This window comes from Psammomys obesus, unplaced genomic scaffold, assembly GCF_907164565.1.
Source record: "Psammomys obesus unplaced genomic scaffold, mPsaObe1.curated_primary_1811, whole genome shotgun sequence".
NCBI lineage: Eukaryota > Metazoa > Chordata > Mammalia > Rodentia > Muridae > Psammomys > Psammomys obesus.
Window position 1 is genome coordinate 9308727 of NW_026585698.1, and position 19576 is coordinate 9328302.

The window sequence follows — 19576 nt, forward strand, 5'->3', positions numbered from 1 at the left end:
TCAGGTTTGAGCTGCTTTTCTGCTGCCAGCTGGAGGGGCCACCAGCATTGCTGGGTAAGGGAAGGAATTCAGCCATTTTGGGGAGAAGATTCACTTGGGAGAAAGATCTGTTGTTAGGGACTAAAGCAGTCATATTCTGTCTGACTGGCAAACAGCAGTAGGTGGGCCTGTATTTAAAGATCCAGGCCGTTTTCTTTTCATACTGTAATTCAGTTGCTTTGTGGCATGGATGAGTTTTTAAGAGCTGGCCTGGGGAACTGAATCACAATTAGATCGCAGTGGAAAATGTTATCCCAGCTGACATACAAGCTAGAACGTTTTTAACTTGTCGAGCATTTATAAGATGGAGTTTGCCTTAAAGCCTAGTACAGATGATACTTGAAGCCCGGGCTGGCCATTTGTCTAAATGTGTCAGGATGAGAAACAGCAGGCATATCTAATAATTAGGAAAGCCCACGAACTGTCATAATGATAGGAAGTTAGAACATTTTCATGTTTTATTATGTTAGGAAATACGCATCTCTTTTTCTGCCTGTCTGAGGCGCCTTGACACGTTGCTACTGCATTTCCGGCGTAATCAAAAAGTAGAGGCTGAGTGTGGTTGTGCATACCCGTAATCCCAGCACTCGGTAGGCTGAGGCAGTGGGGGCTCAGCATTTCAGGTGCAGCCCCGAGCCACAGAGTAGACAAAACGAAGAATCCGCTTGCTTCTTAGAGACAGTTCTGTTTTTAAGCAGTGCCGCCCTTTATAGTTGCACATGGTACAGTAGCTGTTGGCTCTTCTCTTTGAATAAGATGAAGCTTGTGTATTAAATGTATACAGTTCAGTGGTTTTTAGTATCATCCTACTTAGCTTTAGCTGTTTTAGAGTCACCTGAGTGAGAAGGGAATCTTGATTGAGGGATTGCCCAGATCAGAGTAGCCTGTTGACATTTCTCTGGGAGATTGTCCTGACTGTTGCTTGATGGGGGGTGCCCAGTCCACTGAAGGCAACATCATTCCCTAGGCAGGTGGTCCTGGGCTGTGCAAACAAAACTAACTAAGCGTTAGCCAGGCAGGAGCACTTCCCATAGTGTCTTCAGTTCCTGCCTGAGCTCCTGCCCTGACTTTCCTAAGTGTCAGTATATGACCAAGAACTGTTAAGTAAAACAAACCCTTTCCTCCCCTAAGCTGCTTTTGATGAGGTTGTTTTATCACAGCAGCAGAGAGGGAATTAGAACAAATATATTGACAGTATTTTTTGTTGTTGTTTTTTTTTTTTTAGGTTTTTTTTTTTAGCATATGTGCTGGATAGTTTTCTGTCAGCTTGACACAAGGTAAAGTCACCTGAGAGGAGGGAACCTCAATTAAGAAAACGCCTCCATAAGATCGGGTTGTAGGCAGGCCTGTATGGCATTTTCTTAGTGATTTGGGGTACCCATGGTGGGTGGGGCCGTCCCTGGGCTGGTGGTCCTCTGTTCTACAAGGAAGCAGGTGGAGCAAGTCACAAGGAGCAAGCCCGTAAGCAGCACCCCTCCATGGCCTCTGCATCAGCTCCCGCCTGCAGGTTCCAGCCCTGCTTGAGTTCCTGTCCTGACTTCCTCTGGTCTTGAACAGTTACAGGGAAGTGTAAGCCAAATAAACCCTTTCCTTCCCAAGTTGCTTTTTGGTCACAAGGTTTCATCACAATAGAAACCCTGACTATCGCTGGGTGTGTTAATTTTGACGCTTCCACACACCTGTCTGAAGGGCACTTAGCTGATACTCACCCTTTATTTCCTCTTGGCACTCCCCTCAGCTGATCCCTTTATTCCCACCTAGTCCTCTGCTTTCGGGTCTTTTCTGTTAGGCTTCTGTCACGTACTTTATTGTTTTGGAAATTTATTCATATTATAGTATGCCTTAATACTGGGTGGGGGGGATGCTTCTCCACCATGGCTATATAACCTTTAGCTGCCGTTTTTTTACTTTGTAGTAGTTTATTCAGACAAAATAAATGGACATGCGAGTTTCAAAGCACAAGAGCAGCTGGCTCTCCCTGGGCCACATGCCAGGATGGTTCCCACATACATGTCCTAACCCCCACACTTTATCTCCCAAAAAGTATACCTAAGCCAGTTATTTTTCAAATTTTATTTTTATTTTTAAGTGCGCAAGTGTGCGCTCATGTGATTGCAGTCCCTGGAGAGGCCACAAGAGGGCTTCAGATCCTCTTGAGCGGGAGTTACAGGCAGTTGTAAACTGCCTTGACCTGGCTGTTAGGATCCAAAGTCAGGACCTCTGTAAAGACCAAAAGTACTTTTAACTGCTGAGCCAGCGCTCCAGCCTCTCACTAGACCAGCTCATCCTGTGTTCTCCTTTGTGTTTGTTTGTTTGTTTAGCGTGAATGAAGAAATGTGCTTTGCTTCTGTGCTTTCTCAATTCAGCACTGTTTCTTGGGTTGCTTCATGATGTATTTAGCTGTTTCTTTGGGCTCCATTGCCTTTTAGTTCCTCTGAACCTATCGTTTCTGTTCTGACTAGGTTATGAGGCGTTCATGGTATTTTGTGTGCACATAGAAGCTATTTCTTGATGTACAGGGGAAGATTTTTCCAGGTAGCTATCCAGAGCGGACTGGGTTCCCTGGAGAGAAAAACGATATTTAGTTTCTCAGAACACCTGGACCATTTGACGCTATCAGACATCCCATAGGCCTTTGTTGTCAAAATCTGATTTTTATCTAATGTTTTAATTTTCACCAGTCTAGTGCAGGTGGTGGTCTTTTTTTTTCACTTTTTAAAATTTTTATTAATTACAGTTTATTCACTTTGTATCCCCCCTGTACCTACCTCCCTCCTTCCCTCCTAGTCCCACCCTCCCTCTTCCCCACCCGTGTCCTTCTCCCATTCCACTGAAAAGGGAGGTCCTCCTCCCCTTCCTTCTGATTCTAGTCTATCAGGTCTCATCAGGAGTGGCTGCATTGTCATCTTCTGTGGCCTGGTAAGGCTGCTCCCCCCTCGGGGGGAGGTGATCAAAGAGCAGGCCAATCAGTTCATGTCAAGAGATAGTCCCTGTCCACATTCCTATGGAAGCCACTTGGGTACTGAACTGCCATAGGCTACCTTTGTTCAGGGGTTCCAGGCCATCTACGTAGTGGTCCTTGGCTGGAGTATCTGTTTCAGAAAAGACCCCTGTGCCCAGACTTTTAGAATCTGTCATTGTCCTCGGAGCTCCTGTCCTTTCTAGGTCTTACTATCTCCCACTTCTTTCATAAGATTCCCGTCACTCTGCCCAGAAATTGTGGTACATCTACACAATGGAATATTATTACTCAGCAATAAAAAAAAACAAAAAAACAAAGAAATCATGTAATTTGCAGGTAATTGGTGGGATCTGGAAAAGATCATCCCGAGTGAGGTATCCCAGAAGCAGAAAGACACACAGGGTATATACTCACTCATAAGTGGATACTAGACATATAATACAGGATAAACATACTAAAATCTGTACACCTGGGGAAGCTAATCAAGAAGGAGGACTCTGGCTAAGATGCTCAATCTCCATTCAGAAAGGCAAAGAGGATGGACATCGGAGGAGGGAGAAAACAGGGAACGGGACAGGAGCCTACCACGGAGGTAGGTACCAAAGACTGTACCCTGCAGGGTATGGAGGCAGATGTTGAGACTCCGAGCCAAACTTTGGGCAGGTGGTGGTCTTAATTTGTACTTTCTTAGTTGCTTGTGAGGATGGTTGTGGCTGTTTTGAAAGTGTGGTCATTCAGATAGTAGGCAGTGCAGCCTGCACAGATCATTTTCCTTTTGGAATTCCTTTTAGTAGTAATAAAGTCTTCCTTGCCCTGGGAAGGTGAAGGGGGGGGGGGCTGTGACCTGGGAATATTATCAGGGTTTCCTGTCCCTCCTCACACCTCACCCTAATAGGATAACCCCAGTGGAAAAGCTCCTTGATTCTGGGGAACTGTCCCCAGCGATTCCTTTGAATTTCATTTTCCTTTCCCCTGCTTCCAGTTTGTCTTTGCTCCCTGTTTTGGTAGGTCATTAGCGTTCCGTCATTGCCCAGTTGTTCTATCTGGAAGGTCACATCCAAATCTCTTCTGCTGGTAGTTTTACCACTTGATTTTTGTGCTCGCATGTTTCTGATTTTTGCCATTCCCCAGTGAATGGTAAAACATTGTGCATTGACTTCATGCCGCACCACCTCCTCTGTCTGGGCACTGAGTTAAGCTGAATCTGTGCAAGCGGCAGCATGGCCGGCTGCTGCCGTTTGCTGGGGTTGTTTCTTTCCTTGCCCCACAGACTGTCCGTTCTTCCAGCCGAGGGCTTCTGTCATCCTGTGTTCAGGGCCTGTGGCACACACTCTCCCCAGTCCTCGGGTTCCATCTTCTAAGCCTTGGCAGTCTTTGTGCAGCTGGCCTGCAGTGTCTGGGGAGAAGTGAGGGTCGTGGTGGTTTGCTCCTCATGGCTGGGCTCACTGTGAAGGCTGAGTGTGGCTCTCAGTTCCTCAGGGAGTGGTGGGAGGCACAGCCCTAGAGAACGGGGCCTTTTCCCTTTCCCCTTCTGCTGCCAAAACTCTGCCTCAAGTCTCATGTGTTTTGGGCAGGAGAGAGGTCCCTGCTTGTCTCTCCTAGGGGTTGAGTGCCCAGGTCATGGGGATGGCCCTACAGGTCAGCCTTAAGCAGTGACTCTTTGCATCCTGCTGGGGTCAGCTGTTGTTCTTCCTGTCTGTGCGGCTTTGCTTGGTTTGGTTGTGGCATCCTACAGCAGGTGGCCTTTTGTGACTGACTTCTGCCCCTGGTGTAGCATTTTCAAGTAGTCGCATGGTTCATGACCTCATTCTCGTGTGATAGGATGACATTCTGTAGGTGAGCATTTAGGTTGTTTCTATTTCGTGGCCTTCATGAATGATGCCTCTGAGTGATGCTACTTTTTGTGAGTTTTGTGTGGGAACGTTTTTATTTTTCTAAGAAAATGGAGGTACTTATGGTGAGCTCCGTGCTTTAAGAGAGTGTGTGTGTGTGTGTGTGTGTGTGAGAGAGAGAGAGAGAGAGAGAGAGAGAGAGAGAGATAGCATGGCCCACCTTATTTATTTATTTACCTGTTTGCTTATTAAGGTGGGGGCTCACTATATGACCCTGGCTAGCCTGGAACTTGCAGTGTAGACCTGGTTGGCCTCTACCTCACAGATCCACCTGCCTCTTCCTTTTGAAGGCTGGCTCTAGAGATGTGAGCCACCAGGCCCAGATCTACCTTTGTTGAGACAGAACATCTCTCGTAACATGAATCTCACCAACTGTGTGGCGGACAAGCCCCAGGGGTCCTCTCCTTGAAGGCTCCAACAGATACCACTGGGGTCAGCCTTTTAGGTAGGTGCCGGGCTCCCAGACCCCAGACCCCGTGTTTGTATGGCAAGTGTTTTACCAGCTGAGCCATCCATCTCCCCAGCCCAACCACATTACTTCAGCCTGTCCTCACACCACCTCGGGGACAATTTTATTTACTAGGGGAGAAAACAATGCCTTGGAGGAGTTGTGACCCCACCGGGGTCACACAGAGGTGGCTACGTACTCCCCTTGTGACACAGGTAGCCTGACTAAGGTCTCACACTGAATGTGAACCTCCCTCGAAGTGTGGCCTGTTTGTCCCCGAACTGTTAGACCAGCCCAGTTCATAGGCTTGTGACGCACACCCAAGCAGGGGTCTCCTCTTGAGTCACTCTCGGGTTTGGTGGTCTCGAATTCACCCGGTAGGGTGAGCTGTCCGTGTAGGTAGAGCTGGCTTCTTCTCACATGCTACAGCGTGTGCACGGGAGACCCTCCACCTGCCTGGCCTGCGGACTGGCTGCAGTGGTGGTGGTTCGCCAACCTTTCCTCTCTAGCCTATTTGACAGGCACCACGGGCTGGTGAGCTTGCTAACTGCTAGGCTCCTTTCAGTCTCAGGAGCTCAAGAGTTCTCGTTATCTGGAAAGCAAGCGTGGACGTTGTCTTCCTTTCCTGCCTTACAGTCCTGTAACCATGTTTGGGATAGGGTCTCAGCACAGGGACACTGTGGCCACTGCTCATGAAGAGTCTGCCTGTCTGTGTGTCTGTCTGTCTGTGTCTCTGTCCTGGGATAGAATTAATAGATGCTCTAGTTTGTCAGTTGCCTTTGCTGCAGCCTGCTCTGTAGGGTAGGGAGGGAGCATACATCAGCCGGTGCAGACGGGTGAGGAATTATAATCCTCAGGTGTGGAAGGGAACCCTCCCCTTGAGCATTGCGTTGGAATGGCGGTATGTCTGGCCGGTTTTTGGTGTCACCGACACTCCTTAAACAGATTTCTGCAGAAAAGTGGTTTGTGTTGATAAACCTATTGGCATAACCGGCATAGAGGCTAATCCCATAAGACCCGCCAGCTGTCGAGGGATCCTGTTAAATTCTTAGCATCTGCCGGGCGCTCCATAAATGCAAGTTGTACCCCGTGGATGACAGTTTCCAAAGAATGGGCTTTTACCCGGTTGCCCGGCAGGGTGTCAGGTGGGTCTTGCTCTCCTGACAGTATGCTATTAGGTGCTATTCAAACTGAGTTTTTTTTTTTTTTTAAATTTGGTATTGGTGATGTCTTTTGAGACAAAGTCCGACTCTGCAGCCCAGGATAGCCTGGAACTCACTATGTAGCCCAGACTCAGCTCAAACTCAGCTCCTTCCCCAGTTCCCCAACTGTTGAATGAGATTTAGATCTTGAAATTTAGATCTTGGGGTGGCAGAGTGGCTCGGGGACTAAGGGAGCATGCTGCCAAGACTGACAATCTGAATTTGATCCTGGGAACCCACAAGATGGCCTCCCAGTTTTCTTCTGACCTGTTCATGCTTCACAGGGCCACAAGTGCCCCCCTCCAAAAAAAAAAAAAGTTAGATCATTAGTGACTAGATAACAGGAATAACAATTTAAAATTTTATTTATGTGTGGGTACATGCGTGTCTGTGTACCACCTGTACCCTGAGTTCTGTTGGTCATCACTTGAACTTTGCCCTTTCCTGACTCCGTGGTCAAGTGCATGTCTGCCTGCCCTGTCCTGCTTTGGGAAAACGGTCTGCTTTTTTTTGGCTCTGACAGATGTTACACCAGCCTGCATGGTTGTGCTTCATTCAGGCCCTTGGGTTTCTTCATCAGCAGTGGATGAATGCTATATCGCTAGTTCTCATCTGGCAGAGTGCCCTTGGTAATAGGCAAAGATGACAGCCCATTACTGTGAGCTCTACTGTCGTATCTCTGCCCGAGCGGTAGTAACGCAGGGGAAGGGCCCATTCAAAGGCTTGCTGCACGGTTGCTTTTCCGAAGGAGTTGCTATATTTTCCCCCTTTCTTTTGTACTCACCTCGTGTTATATTGGGATTATTTTGGGTACAACAGGAGGAAGGATGATGGAGAGAGATTAGATGGTCCATTTTCACAGTGATGGGCACTGGGTGGTCGCTGGAAGGAGACCAGTGTGTTACTCGACCATGACCGGACTACCCAGGTGCCCTCATTTCTAAGCAGCTAGGTTCACACTGGAGATGAAAACAGAATAGTACGCTTTCCATTTTCGTTTTCATCTTCAGTCCTGCAGATACAAGAGACAGTAAAGATTTTCTTCGACTTCCCCGTGTGCTTGTTTACATTTTGATCTGAGAGTTCACACAGTGATCGGCAAACCTTGATCTGTTTGTTCAGCTTTGAGATGCAGGTTTGATTTTGAACTGAGACATGCTTAGGGGCACTGAGGTTTTCAAGCATTTCAGATAACAGGGGTAAACAGCTGATGTCACCGGAGGATGAGATTTCACAAGGAACCCGGTTTATCTCCCGTGGTTAACCTGCTGGTGTCTTGGGACTAGTGCCCCGGCTTGCTCTTTGTTCTTACCCTGCTTTCTGTCTGCTGCCCTCCTGACCTCTTGTAGGGAATACATTCCAAAGATGGCCATGCCCAGATTAAATACAAGGGCCTGTATTAAGGTTGGGGTGTAAAGAACAAAAACAAAGACTGAAGTTGAGATGATGCTACATGCTGTGGGTGAAAGCCTGTAGGGTATTAGATGGACAGAAGCTTTCCTGTGACAAATGGCTTCTGTATGCAGTGATCAGGTTTACCCATACATATAGGATACCGTCAGGACTGGATGCCATGTCACACTTTTCTCAAAACACTGTTCTCAGAGGCAGTGTTGAATACGTCTCACCTTTGTCTTCGGTTATGAACTCATTCTTAACCTGTGCCAATCAGATGGCCCCAACGTGAACTCAGAACAGCCAGGAAACCTTAGCTGAAGGGGCTTTCCATAAACTCCGGTAGCCTCAGCGGGCTCTTGAGACGAGGTCTTATTGCATAGCTGAAGCTGCCCTCAAACTCATTGTAATCCTGCTGAAGTGTCCCAAATGCTGGGGTTACAGGTACATGCCAGGACACCTAGTTTCAGATAGTCTTCAGCAGGATAATCCTTCATGTTTAAGCAGGTTTTTGGAGGAGCATTTTCTACCAATGGGCTTTGCCAAGGGATAAATGACTACTCTCAAATGGTGAATAGTTTCATTTGCCACAACCCCCCCCCCCCCGCCGCCCTGTGCCTGGGAAGAATAGAAAACAGAGACGTATAAAACATTTTTGATTGTTAATTGCTAAAAACGCTCTCTGTTAAAGGGAGTCCCTTCTCAGGGTAAAATTGCCCCTTTAGAAGGTGTGTTTCAGGGGCTGCTAGTGTGTTTAGAACTGCGGATGCCGTTCCCCACTCTTGGGCAACCACAAAGCCCCTGCCTGTCTTTCAGGTTCTTGTTTAGCAAGCGTTGCAGCCTGCCATCCCTTTAACTCGGTATGAAATGATGAGACAGAGGAACCAAGTAGATTTAGCCCGGAGGCTGATCTCCAGTGTCAGAGCTGGAAGCCTCTCATGGTCCCCTGTAGGCCACATGCAAAGGGGGAGGTGGTCAGGCCAGCCTGCTGGCGCCTCCTTTACTGCTTGTGAAACTACCAGTCATTTAAGACCATGGGCGATGGCGTGCATGTGGTGGAGGTGGGCTTGGTGCTGATGTTGGCTTGTGGCAGCTACCCCTTTGAAATCTAAGCCCAGAGTCAGCTCTGCCGGCTGAGCAGCTTCCCTCTGTCTGTAGAACTTCCGTAAGTAGTGAGAATTGGACCAGGTTGGTCAGAGCCAGAAGCGCAAGTAGCTTGGGTAGATGGTAGATCTCTAAGATAGGTATGCGAATACTTCAGATCCTTGCCTTTGATGTGAGCAGGAGATGGTGGAGTTTCTGCATTTGGAAGAATAGATACTGATTTAAAAGACAAACGTTGAGTTCTCAGCTGTTTTCCCTGACTTTAGCAGGGAGGGGAGGTCATGCCAAAAGCTAGTTAAGAAGCGTGTAAGGGAAGCCGGAGGGAACTTCCTGGTGTCCTTGGCTGGCTGTGGGCTCTGTAGCTAGTGGGTATGCTGTTTGAAGCTCACCTCCCCTAGACTATCCATAGTGGCTTTTCCAGGAACTCGGGTGCTGACCAGTCTCTGAGTGCCCATCTTTTGCGTAGTTCTGAATTTCAGGCTGAGCATTACACGGTTTTACTGCCATTGAAACCATGAGGATAAAGGTGTCCTATAGGGAAGCTGGCGTCTGGGTGGTGGTGGGAGTGGAATGAGTGTGGGCCCGGGGGAAGCGTGAGAGTGGGGCCGGGGGAAGAGTGAGAGTGGGGCCTTTTATTTATTTACTTATTTTCTTTTCTGTCTTTCTGGCTGTCTAGTGTCAGCAGAGACGTGGAATTTATGCTTTATGCAGCTTTCTCTCCCTGGATTTGGCTGTGTGCTTTCTACTTATACACACCAACAGTAAAATTAAAATATCTATTTAAAATAATAAAGGAAGGGGCTGGAGAGATGGCTCAGCAAGTAGGAGCGCTGGCAGCTCTTCCCCGAGGGAATCTTGGTTTGACTCCCAGCACCCACACGGTAGCGTACAGTAGCCTATAATCCTAGTCCCAGGGGAGCGGGCACTGCCTTCCCGGCTTCCGTGGGCACTGCGCACATACGGTGCCAGACATCCACGCAGACACACACCATACACAAAAAAATCTCAAAAATTAAAAAACAAACAAACAACTAAAGGAATGTATGTGGAATAAATACATGGAAATGTTGGTGTCTTTCCTCTGAGTCTGTTTTCTTTCTAAAGGGGACTTTCTTCAAGTGGTTTTGTTTATTAAGAACTCTGGGGGAGATGAGATGGCAGAAGAATGGTGCCACCTACCGCATTATGCTTGGCCCCTTTTGGTGGAGTGTTGCCGGTGTGTTCTCAACTCAGTCATACTTGCCTTGGCAGTCACCCCAGCTTCCACCCCTGGGTTTCCAGTAGGGAAAGAGTCAAATGTGCAAACTTGTCTTTCTATTAGCCTTGGATCATCCATTTGTATTACCTCACAGTAAGTACTCCTGAGGACTCAATGCCCCTCTGTGACAGTTCCAAGAACACATGGATGTGCTGGGATTCATGGTTCATTCAAGGTGGTGGCATTGAGGGAGTATTCACTAGTCACAGGTTGCCCCGTCTGTTGGGAGGGAAATCCACTCTTTGCTAGTTTGACCTGCCATTGTTAAGAAGGCTCATGAGTAGTCCACCGAGGCCCTTGGACTCACAGTGAAGTTGTTCATAGTGCCACTGCCAAATACCTCTGCTTTGTTGTTGTTTTCACGTAGAGTTTTTGCTGTGTAGCCCTGGCAGTCCTAGAACTCCCTCTGTAGACCAGGCTGGCCTCGAACTCACAGAGATCTGCCTGCCTCAGCCTCCCTGAGTGCTGGGATTACAGGTGTGTGCCACCGCGCCACACTCAAATTCCTCTGCTTTGAATGATGGTTCACAGATGAAAATAGAGCTCTCCTTAAACTGGGCCCCACTAGAAGCAAGAGCTGTGCTACGTTCGGGAAGTTCTCCGAGTCCTCACCACATGTTTTTGTTTTGTTCTTTCAATTTTTTTAAACAGCAAGCGCGGGCTGAGCAGGAAGAAGAATTCATCAGCAACACTTTATTCAAGAAAATCCAGGCCTTGCAGAAGGAGAAAGAGACCCTCGCTGTGAATTATGAGAAGGAGGAGGAATTTCTCACCAATGAACTCTCACGGAAACTCATGCAGGTAAATGGTCTCTTGCTCCACCCTCTCCCCGGTCCCCCCAACGTGCTTGCTTTCCTCTCCCGCTCCAGGGAAAATGGCTTTTATAGAGTGCTTCACTTCACATGTGCCAACGCAGTTGCTGCCTGGGTTCTGTGAGGTTTAAGAACACGGATATGGATCCTTCAGATGGTGGCTCTGGAGCCTGCCTGCCTGCTCAGGAAGGGTGGCAGTGTGTAGCTTATGGGCACCAGCTTAAAACCACGGGGGAGGCTGCACACAGGTAGCATCGTGGAAATACGGGCTCAGCATCAAATGGAAGGTTTCTTTCTGGTGCGTCTCCCCACACCTCCACAGTCGTAGGAGGGTCTTCTGCACTCACGTCTGTGACTGAAGTGTGGGCATGTTCTGGTGGGTGAGTGGTGGGTCACTGAGCGGATCGCACTCCCGTCTCTAGAGTTCTGCAGCCGAGCCATACACAAAGCACACAGGAGGGCTTGGCTCTGTGGTAGGAATTCATTGGTTTCCCTGCTTGTTTGGGTTGGTTGCAAAATTCACTAACAAAATACAACTAAAAACTCCTACGGCAGTGGCTCTCAACCTGAGGGTCACGACCCCTTTGGAGTTTTGAATGAACCTTTCATAGGGGTTGCCTAAGACCATCTGAAATATCAGATGTTCACGTCATGATTCATAACTAACAAAATTACAGTTGTGAAGTAGCAACGAAAATAATTTTATGGCTGGGGGTCACCACAACATGAGGAACTGTATTAAAGGGTCGAGGCATCGGGAAGGTGGAGGACCCACTGCTCTATAGAGAGAGTTTGTATGTTTAATTCCTATTCATTTAATAATAAGTCAGATACTGAGATAGCAGGTAGACAACCATGCGGAGGCCATCTTTATCCGTGCTGAGGTGTCACTAAAGGAAGCCTGTGTCTGCATTTTCTGTGTCTTAGTGTGAGGTTCTTTATAAGAAGATGCTGTCGGCCTGCCACGCTGTGCCGGGGGGCTCTTACCTCCTCACACAGGCGCTCCTCCAGGAAGCTTTGGTGTATAGAAGCTTCATCGGTAAGATCGTTCATCCGGGAAAGTCCCTTTCTCGATTTTTCGTTCCTTGTCACTGAGTAAAGACAGTGCTGGAGCTTGTACCAAATTTGATTCCAAAAGTGGCCATTGATGTGGGACTGATACAGGTGGCCAGGACGGTCATTAGCAGAGGCTCATAGCAGAATGTTTTGCACAGTTAAAAAAAAAAAAAATTCTTGCATTGTAATTTAGAGAGGGGGGAGGAGGTTAATTTGACTTGCGGTGGCCTGCCTTTCCAGTGACAGTGGTGTCCCTTCTAGTAAGATACAGAAAAAGAGGGAGAAATGTGAGAGCCCCAGGAGGTGACAGGCCAGGCATGAGCCAGCTTGGGCAGCGCACTGACCTCCCAATGTGTTATCAATTCAGCTCTCTATTATGAACCTGCCTCCACACCCCTAATCTTTCTTTCTAAAGAGAATAGTGTTTGAACTATGTAACACACTCCCCACAAAAGTAGCATGTAGCCTGAGACTTCATGTGGCAGTGCCCGGTGTCCACCCCTTGTCATAGTACACGGCGTGGTGTCTTGGGACACACTGTCAGATTCTGGCTGTTGGACACCGGGGTGGTTGGCACGTCCGTAGACAGTTTCTTGTGAATTTTGCCTTGGGTTTTAGACTTTTAGGTGGTTGTTGGTTGTTAACTTGTTGTGGTGAACCTATAGTTTGTTTTTGAGGGCTTTATGCATTAATATCTGACAATGGCACTGCCCTCCATATACACAGTGTTGTCAAACTGAAACTCTTACGTTGCCTCATCCTCTTCTGGGTCTTGGGGTTTTGAAGGCATTGAGAAGCGTGTTGCTTGAAGGTGTGCATCTCTGGCTAACCTCCAAGTGGGGGTCATTTTGCAGCTTTATAAACGTGTCCTGTTAAGCCATCAGCTGCGATGGGTGATCCTGGTTGAAAACCTGACAGGATTAGAATGAGCATAGGAGATGCACTGTGAGAGCATTTCCAGACAGGCTTAACGGAGGAGGGAAGACCTACCCTGATTGGACGCCAACCATCCCCATGGCCTGGGGTCCTGGGTAACTGAGAGAGAGTGAGCTGAGCACCATCATTCATCTCGTTCTGCTTTCTCCCTGAGGATGCAGCAGGAAAATCCACTTCATGCCCACTGCCACACCCATGATGGACGTATTCCCTCAAACCATGAGCCAGGTTCTACAAATGTCTGAGAACCTCCGCCATTGACCAGTTGGAGGATTCATAGCTACAGGAAAGGGCTGTCTGGGGTTTGGTCCTCATTTCTTGGTGTATGGTACACATCTCCTTAATGGATTCAGCCGGCCCTTTGCTGAATACTGAAACTCTGAACCACCCAGTGTGGAAATACTTTCTCCATCTGGAAGATTTTTTAGAGTAATTGTGGCCAATAGGCCTTTCTAATTGTATAATTGCTTTAATATGGCTTTCTAGGTGTTTGCTTCTGTTTATGATGCTTCGAAATAAAAAGCTTGCTACGAGAAACCATGTTGTAGGTGCTACTGACAGACACAGGGCAGAGTTGACATGTTTTCCACGACAGTGTTTAGCTTGTTTCACCTAAAGGCTACTGGGCACCTATTTATAGGACAGTGTGGTTTTTCTGTAGTGATTGGGCATTTTTAAAATATGTGTTTCAGAGGGATTCCTGAGAACAAAAGAGACTTGTTAGCTGAGGCCCAGTGGAGGTCTGCCTTTCTCTGTCTTCATGGGTTGACAGGAATGCCCCCACTACCCCTTTAAAACCAAAACCCAGTTCATGAAATTGTAGATGAGAGGCCCCCTCAGACTACCAATCTGGGATGAAGATAATCCTCAGTAAAGCAGACAACACACACAGTCAAGCTTGCATCGTGTAGCTCTTCTCCCTTGGGGAGGAGAGGGGCTGGCATGTGCTTTTTTGTTTTGTTTTGTTTAAAAGGGGCATATCCCCTAGGACCAGTATTACAGAGGATTATGAACCACCATGTGGGTGCTGGGAACCAAACCGGGGTCTTCTGTGGGATCAACAAGTGCTTTTAACTGCTCCATGCTTTTCTATCTTATAAAAACTTTATTCTAAGAAATGTGTGTCTTTATGAGCCCAAATTGTGGGACTGACTACTTGATTCGTGAAAGAAGTGACCAAAGAGAATGATTTTGGGGAGGGTGTAGTGCTGACCTGCTCTGCGGTCCCTCAGAGAGAAGGCGTTGTCATCACTGTTTGTAGTTAAAATGTGTATATGATGTTCTTGTGAGCAAACTGTAGGTCAGGCTGTGATATGAGACACGTACATTAGAAAAAAGTCTGGGGAAAAGGGGCTGGAGAGATGGTGCAGAGGTTAACAGCTGTCTGTTCTTCCAAAGGTCCTGAGTTCAATTCCCAGCAACCACATGGTGGCTCACAACCATCTATAGTGAGATCTGGTCCCCATTGTGGCCTGCAGGCACACATACAGGCAGAGATAAATAATAAATGTTTTTTAAAAAAGTCTCAAAAGCAGCTCTCTAGAGCATTGGGTGCTGATCACACAGTCTATTGTTTATTTGTTAATGTGTTAACGTTTTGAGGGAAGGTCTTGATAGTACCCCAGTTCAGGATTCTCCTGCCTCAGCCTTTCAAGTACTGGGATCACAGATATGCACCATCACACCCAGCTAGCTTATCTTCATTGCTTGTGTAATGCCTTTTCTCATCGTTGTATACAAGCAACATGCATTTCTGTAACTCGACACTTTTTAAATGGGATTTAAAAATTCCATCAGCTAGATTGCTCTTGCCTGTTGAGAACTCCTCCTTGCACCTCTGACTTTAGCCCTCAGATCCACACATGGCATTGAGGCCCCGCAGGCAGGCATGTTCCGGGTAGATAGAAGGTTCTCATTTACTCCATGAACTGAGTGGCCTGCTCCTCGATCACCTCTCCCTAAGGGGGGAGCAGCCTTACCAGGCCACAGAAGAAGACAATGCAGCCACTCCTGATGAGATCTGATAGACTAGGATCAGAGGGAAGGGGAGGAAGACCTCCCTTTTCAGTGGACTGGGAGAGGGACACGGGTGGGGAAGAGGGAGGGTGGTACAGGGGGGATACAAAGTGAATAAACGGTAATGAATAAAAAAAATAAAATAAAAAAGAACTAGTATAATCCATTTGCCCGGTGGGATTCACTCCATGCTGACCCTCTGTTGATAAGAACAGAATTCCTAATTGCCCTAGTTTCCTACTATGGCTCTTCAGTGCTCACTTGGCCTGGCATTAGCAGCTGGACAGTCCCCACTGGGCTGTATGCACAACCAGATACATCAGGTTCACGTCCTTTGTGTGTGCATGTCACCCTGTTTCTGATTGTTGCTTTTACTTCTCTCTGTAAATAGAACTACAAAAAGTCAACGAATACTTTGGGCCCGTTTTTTTTTTTTTTTTTTTTTACGGTATAATAATTGAGGGTAAGGAAGATTACATCTTCCTCAATTAAAAAAAAAATCTTCCAGTTTTCAAGTAGCATACGTTAAAACAACAAATAGGTTCAAGATCTTATACCTTTGATTTAACACTTGAAGTAGAATCTGGCCCAGAGGGAAATGTGGCCATTCTAGCTAGAATAGAAACGACTATAGTATCATGCTAATAAGTTGGTTCTGTTTTCTAATTATGTGTGTATTAAGTGTTTGTGCATGTTTGTGCAATGCCCGCAGAGGCCAGAACAGTGTGTTTGGATGCCTGTGGAGCTGGAGTTACAGATAATTGTGAGCTGCCCAACATGGGTGCTGGGAACTGAGCTCATGTCTTCTGCAAGGACAGTGGGTACCATTAACTGCTAAGCCGTCATCTCTCCGGCCTCTCATGTGTCATTTTTGTTATTGATTTTACCATTGAGGTTAGAATGCCTTCCTGAATTAAAGTACTTGAAGCAGTTTCCTAGCATCTGTAGAAACAATGGAAGGAAGTTTTGTGCAAAGCTGGTGGTGAAGCCGCCAGCACCAGGGGTGTGGGCACCTTGCGGGAGATTGACAGCTGGTGCTTCAGATGGCCATCACAGGAAGATGATGCCTCAGACTGGGTACAATGCTGCAGCCGCAGCAGCCTTCCATCTCTTTTACCAGGGAACAGAGATGGGAAGGAGACACAAGAAGTGCCCAGTTAGCACTGTCCGAGCTGTGGTGGTTGATTTAAGAACGCCCACCACCACCACCACCACCACCACCACCACAACTGCCACCACCGACTCAGGGGTTTGCATACTTGATCCTTAGTTGCTGCCTGTCTTGGAAGCAAGGTGCTCTTGCTGGAGGAAGTCTGGCCCTGGGGACGAGCCTTGAGGAGGGAGAAGGCAATTCACTCTTCTACTGCACCATAAGTTGCACCGTGACCAAGGCAACTTATAAAAGAAAGCATTTGGTTAGGCTCCCGCCCTGCCTCCTCCTCCTCCCTCACGGCGAAGTGGTGTCTCCTTCCAGTACCACCCAGTGAATTTTTTTCTGGAACTCCTAGAGCTTGTGCCTCTGAGTAGCCTGGTGTGTCCATAGGCACTGGGCGCAAACAGACTCCCAGCCTGCCCCTTTCAGAGATGCGCGCTAGGATTTGCGGCCATTTCCTGCCAGCCCCAATAAGGCGGTAATGCATTTTATTTGGTTCCTGCAGACAGCAGGATCACATGACGTAGTGAGAATATAGGAAACTGTTTTCTTAATTTCAGGGTCACCGAGGTCAAGAGTGTCTTGGCATCTGTTCAGATGACAACTTTGCCTCCTGTGGGGGAGGAGAAGAGACCTTGATAAATGTTTTTCATTAAGTTGGCTGGACCTGTGGTCCATGTGGCCAGCGGTGTTCAGAGATAATACCGACCAGGGGGAGTGCTTTCACATTATAGCTATCAAAGCAGTTGGAAGATTTTTTTTTTTTTTCTAGTTGCTTCTCAGTCTCAATTACCAGACTCTCAGCTCTGTCTGGTTTTCATTTCCTTTCATTGAGCAAAATGTTTTTATATGTTCCATTCACAAAACAGCTGCAAGGAGCTGCCAGATTGTTTAAATTGCATTTGAAATGCCACAGCCCCGTCAGTGGCCAAAGTATAAGTCCTAATTCCCCTGTAAATAGCATGCTAGGCAGCTCCCTGTAGAATGGGATCAGCCTTAGGACTGGAGAAAATGAATGGTCAAGCTCTCCCGTGACAAACCATTGTCGAGGGGCTAGAGCGATAGCTCAGTGGTCTAGAGTGCTGGCTGCAATTCCAGAGGACCTGGGTCCCTTTCCCAGCACTTCCATTATGTCTTCGAACCATCAACAACTCCTGTTCTAAGGGGATGCAACTCTACTCTGTCCTCCTTGGGGCACTGAACACGTGTGCTGTACAGATAAATGCTCTCAAAGCACACCCAGTCACAAAAAAATAAAAATAAATTAAAATCCTAACATTGCCAAGTTTCTCTGGAAGTCTGTGAACATGCATTTTCGCACATGCAGTGCGTCCTTGAGTGCGTTAGTTCCGAGTCTTGGAAAGTGCTTTCTCTATCACCTTGGACATAAAATAAGCGATAGAGAAGATAGCAGCGGTAAATAAAGGTTAAAAAAAACAAACCAAAACAAAACAAAAACACCATTAGGTAAAGCCAGGGCAGAAGCTTGCTGGATTTATGAGGGGACAGGAAATGTTATCATTTCCAGCTGGAACTGTGCATCTTGTGTCTTGACAGATGGATGAACGTTAGCCATCAGTAGGAATGCCTTTCATACAGAGGATCACAGGGGACCTGCTAGTGTGGGCCCCTATGGCTGGAGAAGCAGTTCTTGTGGTTTAAAGTGGGAAAGCAGCTGGTTGGCTTAGAAGGTCGGAAGCTCAGTGGAGATGTCTAGACTTCAGAAGGAGAAAACAGGCCTTTGGACAGAGGCCCTGGCTCAGTGGAGACATCTGGGCTATGGGGTATTGTCATTGGGACTTCTCTCTGTAGGAATCAGTGCCATTGCCAGGAGATGTGCCTGGAGAAAAGGGTCAAAGACACCACAGGAGATCGTGTAAGGAGGGCACAAGACAAAGCCACAGAGAGCGGGACAAGGTGTCTGTACCCACACAACCAATGTGGAACTGCAGTCCAGTGAGGGAGACAGACAGATGACAGACAAACAGCTGGGAGGAGAAATGGCAAAGAAGTTGACCACACTGCTCTGGTTGGTAGATGGCTAAGTGGCCAGGACATGAGGAAGAAAGTAAGTAATCAGTTAGTAATCAGGAAGTGTGCTAAGGACTTAGTGATCACCGTTGAGAGAGACTTGGAATTGTTGTGACACCTTTGGGAAAGATTCGCATAAGCTGATAATATCCCTAAGATGGCATCATCCTCACCCTTGGCTGAAGAGGAGGTTCTGTTGCCTATCACTTCTAAGAACCAGAAACTAGAAAGGACCCAGTGTCCACGACCAGTAGAGGATAAACATGGCATGCTCATTCAGTTGGGCACTCAGACTAGTAGAGGATGAATGTGGCATGTTCATTCACTTGAGTGCTTGGTGCAATAAAAATAAATGAGCCACAGCTTACCTTATACCAAGTACCTTTAGTAGAGGTAGCTGCATAAAAAGAACTCAAAACCAGGCAAAGCTGGTATCTGAATGTATGCTACAGGCAGTAAAGAAAGAAAAAGGAAATAAAAGGATACAAGGAAATGACTCCCATGAGAATCAGGAGTTGAGGAGCTTGGGTTGGGGGGTTTGAGAGGAGGACAGTGGTGTCTGCTACTTGGCAGTGTGCAGCCTTGTGCTGTGTAATTGGACACCGTCACAGCCCTGTTCTTGGTGTTGACGTGTCGTGACCGTGTCCTTTGTGTACATCGAGTTGTTTCAGTCATTCCCAGGCTTATTCTAGCGCAGGCGGCGCATGCAAAGTACAGGTGTAGCCATGCATCCAGCCACTGTGTGTTCTGGAGTCAAGAGTTTCCTGGTCACTGTCCTTCAGCAAGCGTGCAGTCCTGCAAGGGCAATACAGAGAGTGCTGGCAGCCCCTTGTGCCAGCGGTCATCGGCATGAGGGTCCCAGCCCCTTGTGGGTGTTGCATATCAGCTATAGTGCATGTCAGATGTCTGTGTTATGATTCGTAACAGTGATAAAATTACACTTAAGAAGTAGCAGTGAAAATAATGTTATGATTGGGTGTGACCACAACATGAGGAAGGTTCACAGCATTAGGAAGGTTGAGAACCACTGGCTTACGCCAAGGCTGAGGGCAAAGGGTTTGAAGCCAGGGACTTTGCCTGGAACCCTACATTCCTCCCTTTCCCACAAGGCTTCTGGCTGTGAAGCTTGTGTCCGCAAGCTTCTGTCCTGGGGTCATAGTTCCTACACCAAATGAGGGCAGTAAATGCAGCAAATTACCCAAGGTGCTTGGGACGTGGCAGCACCCTCAAGTGGGTTCCCTGCTTCTAGAATGCTAAAAGTGCCACAAACTC

The 19576-nt window shown here is 47.4% G+C and overlaps 1 protein-coding gene across 1 annotated transcript in view; it reads left to right on the forward strand.

The window, feature by feature from the left end:
- The window catches only part of Ccdc6 (coiled-coil domain containing 6), a 93908-nt gene that overhangs the window by 34665 nt on the left and 39667 nt on the right, over positions 1 to 19576 (forward strand). Inside the window, exon 2 of the mRNA XM_055598925.1 lies at positions 10952 to 11101. Within this exon, the coding sequence (XP_055454900.1) occupies positions 10952 to 11101 (150 nt within the window). The remainder of the gene's footprint in view (positions 1 to 10951; positions 11102 to 19576) is intronic.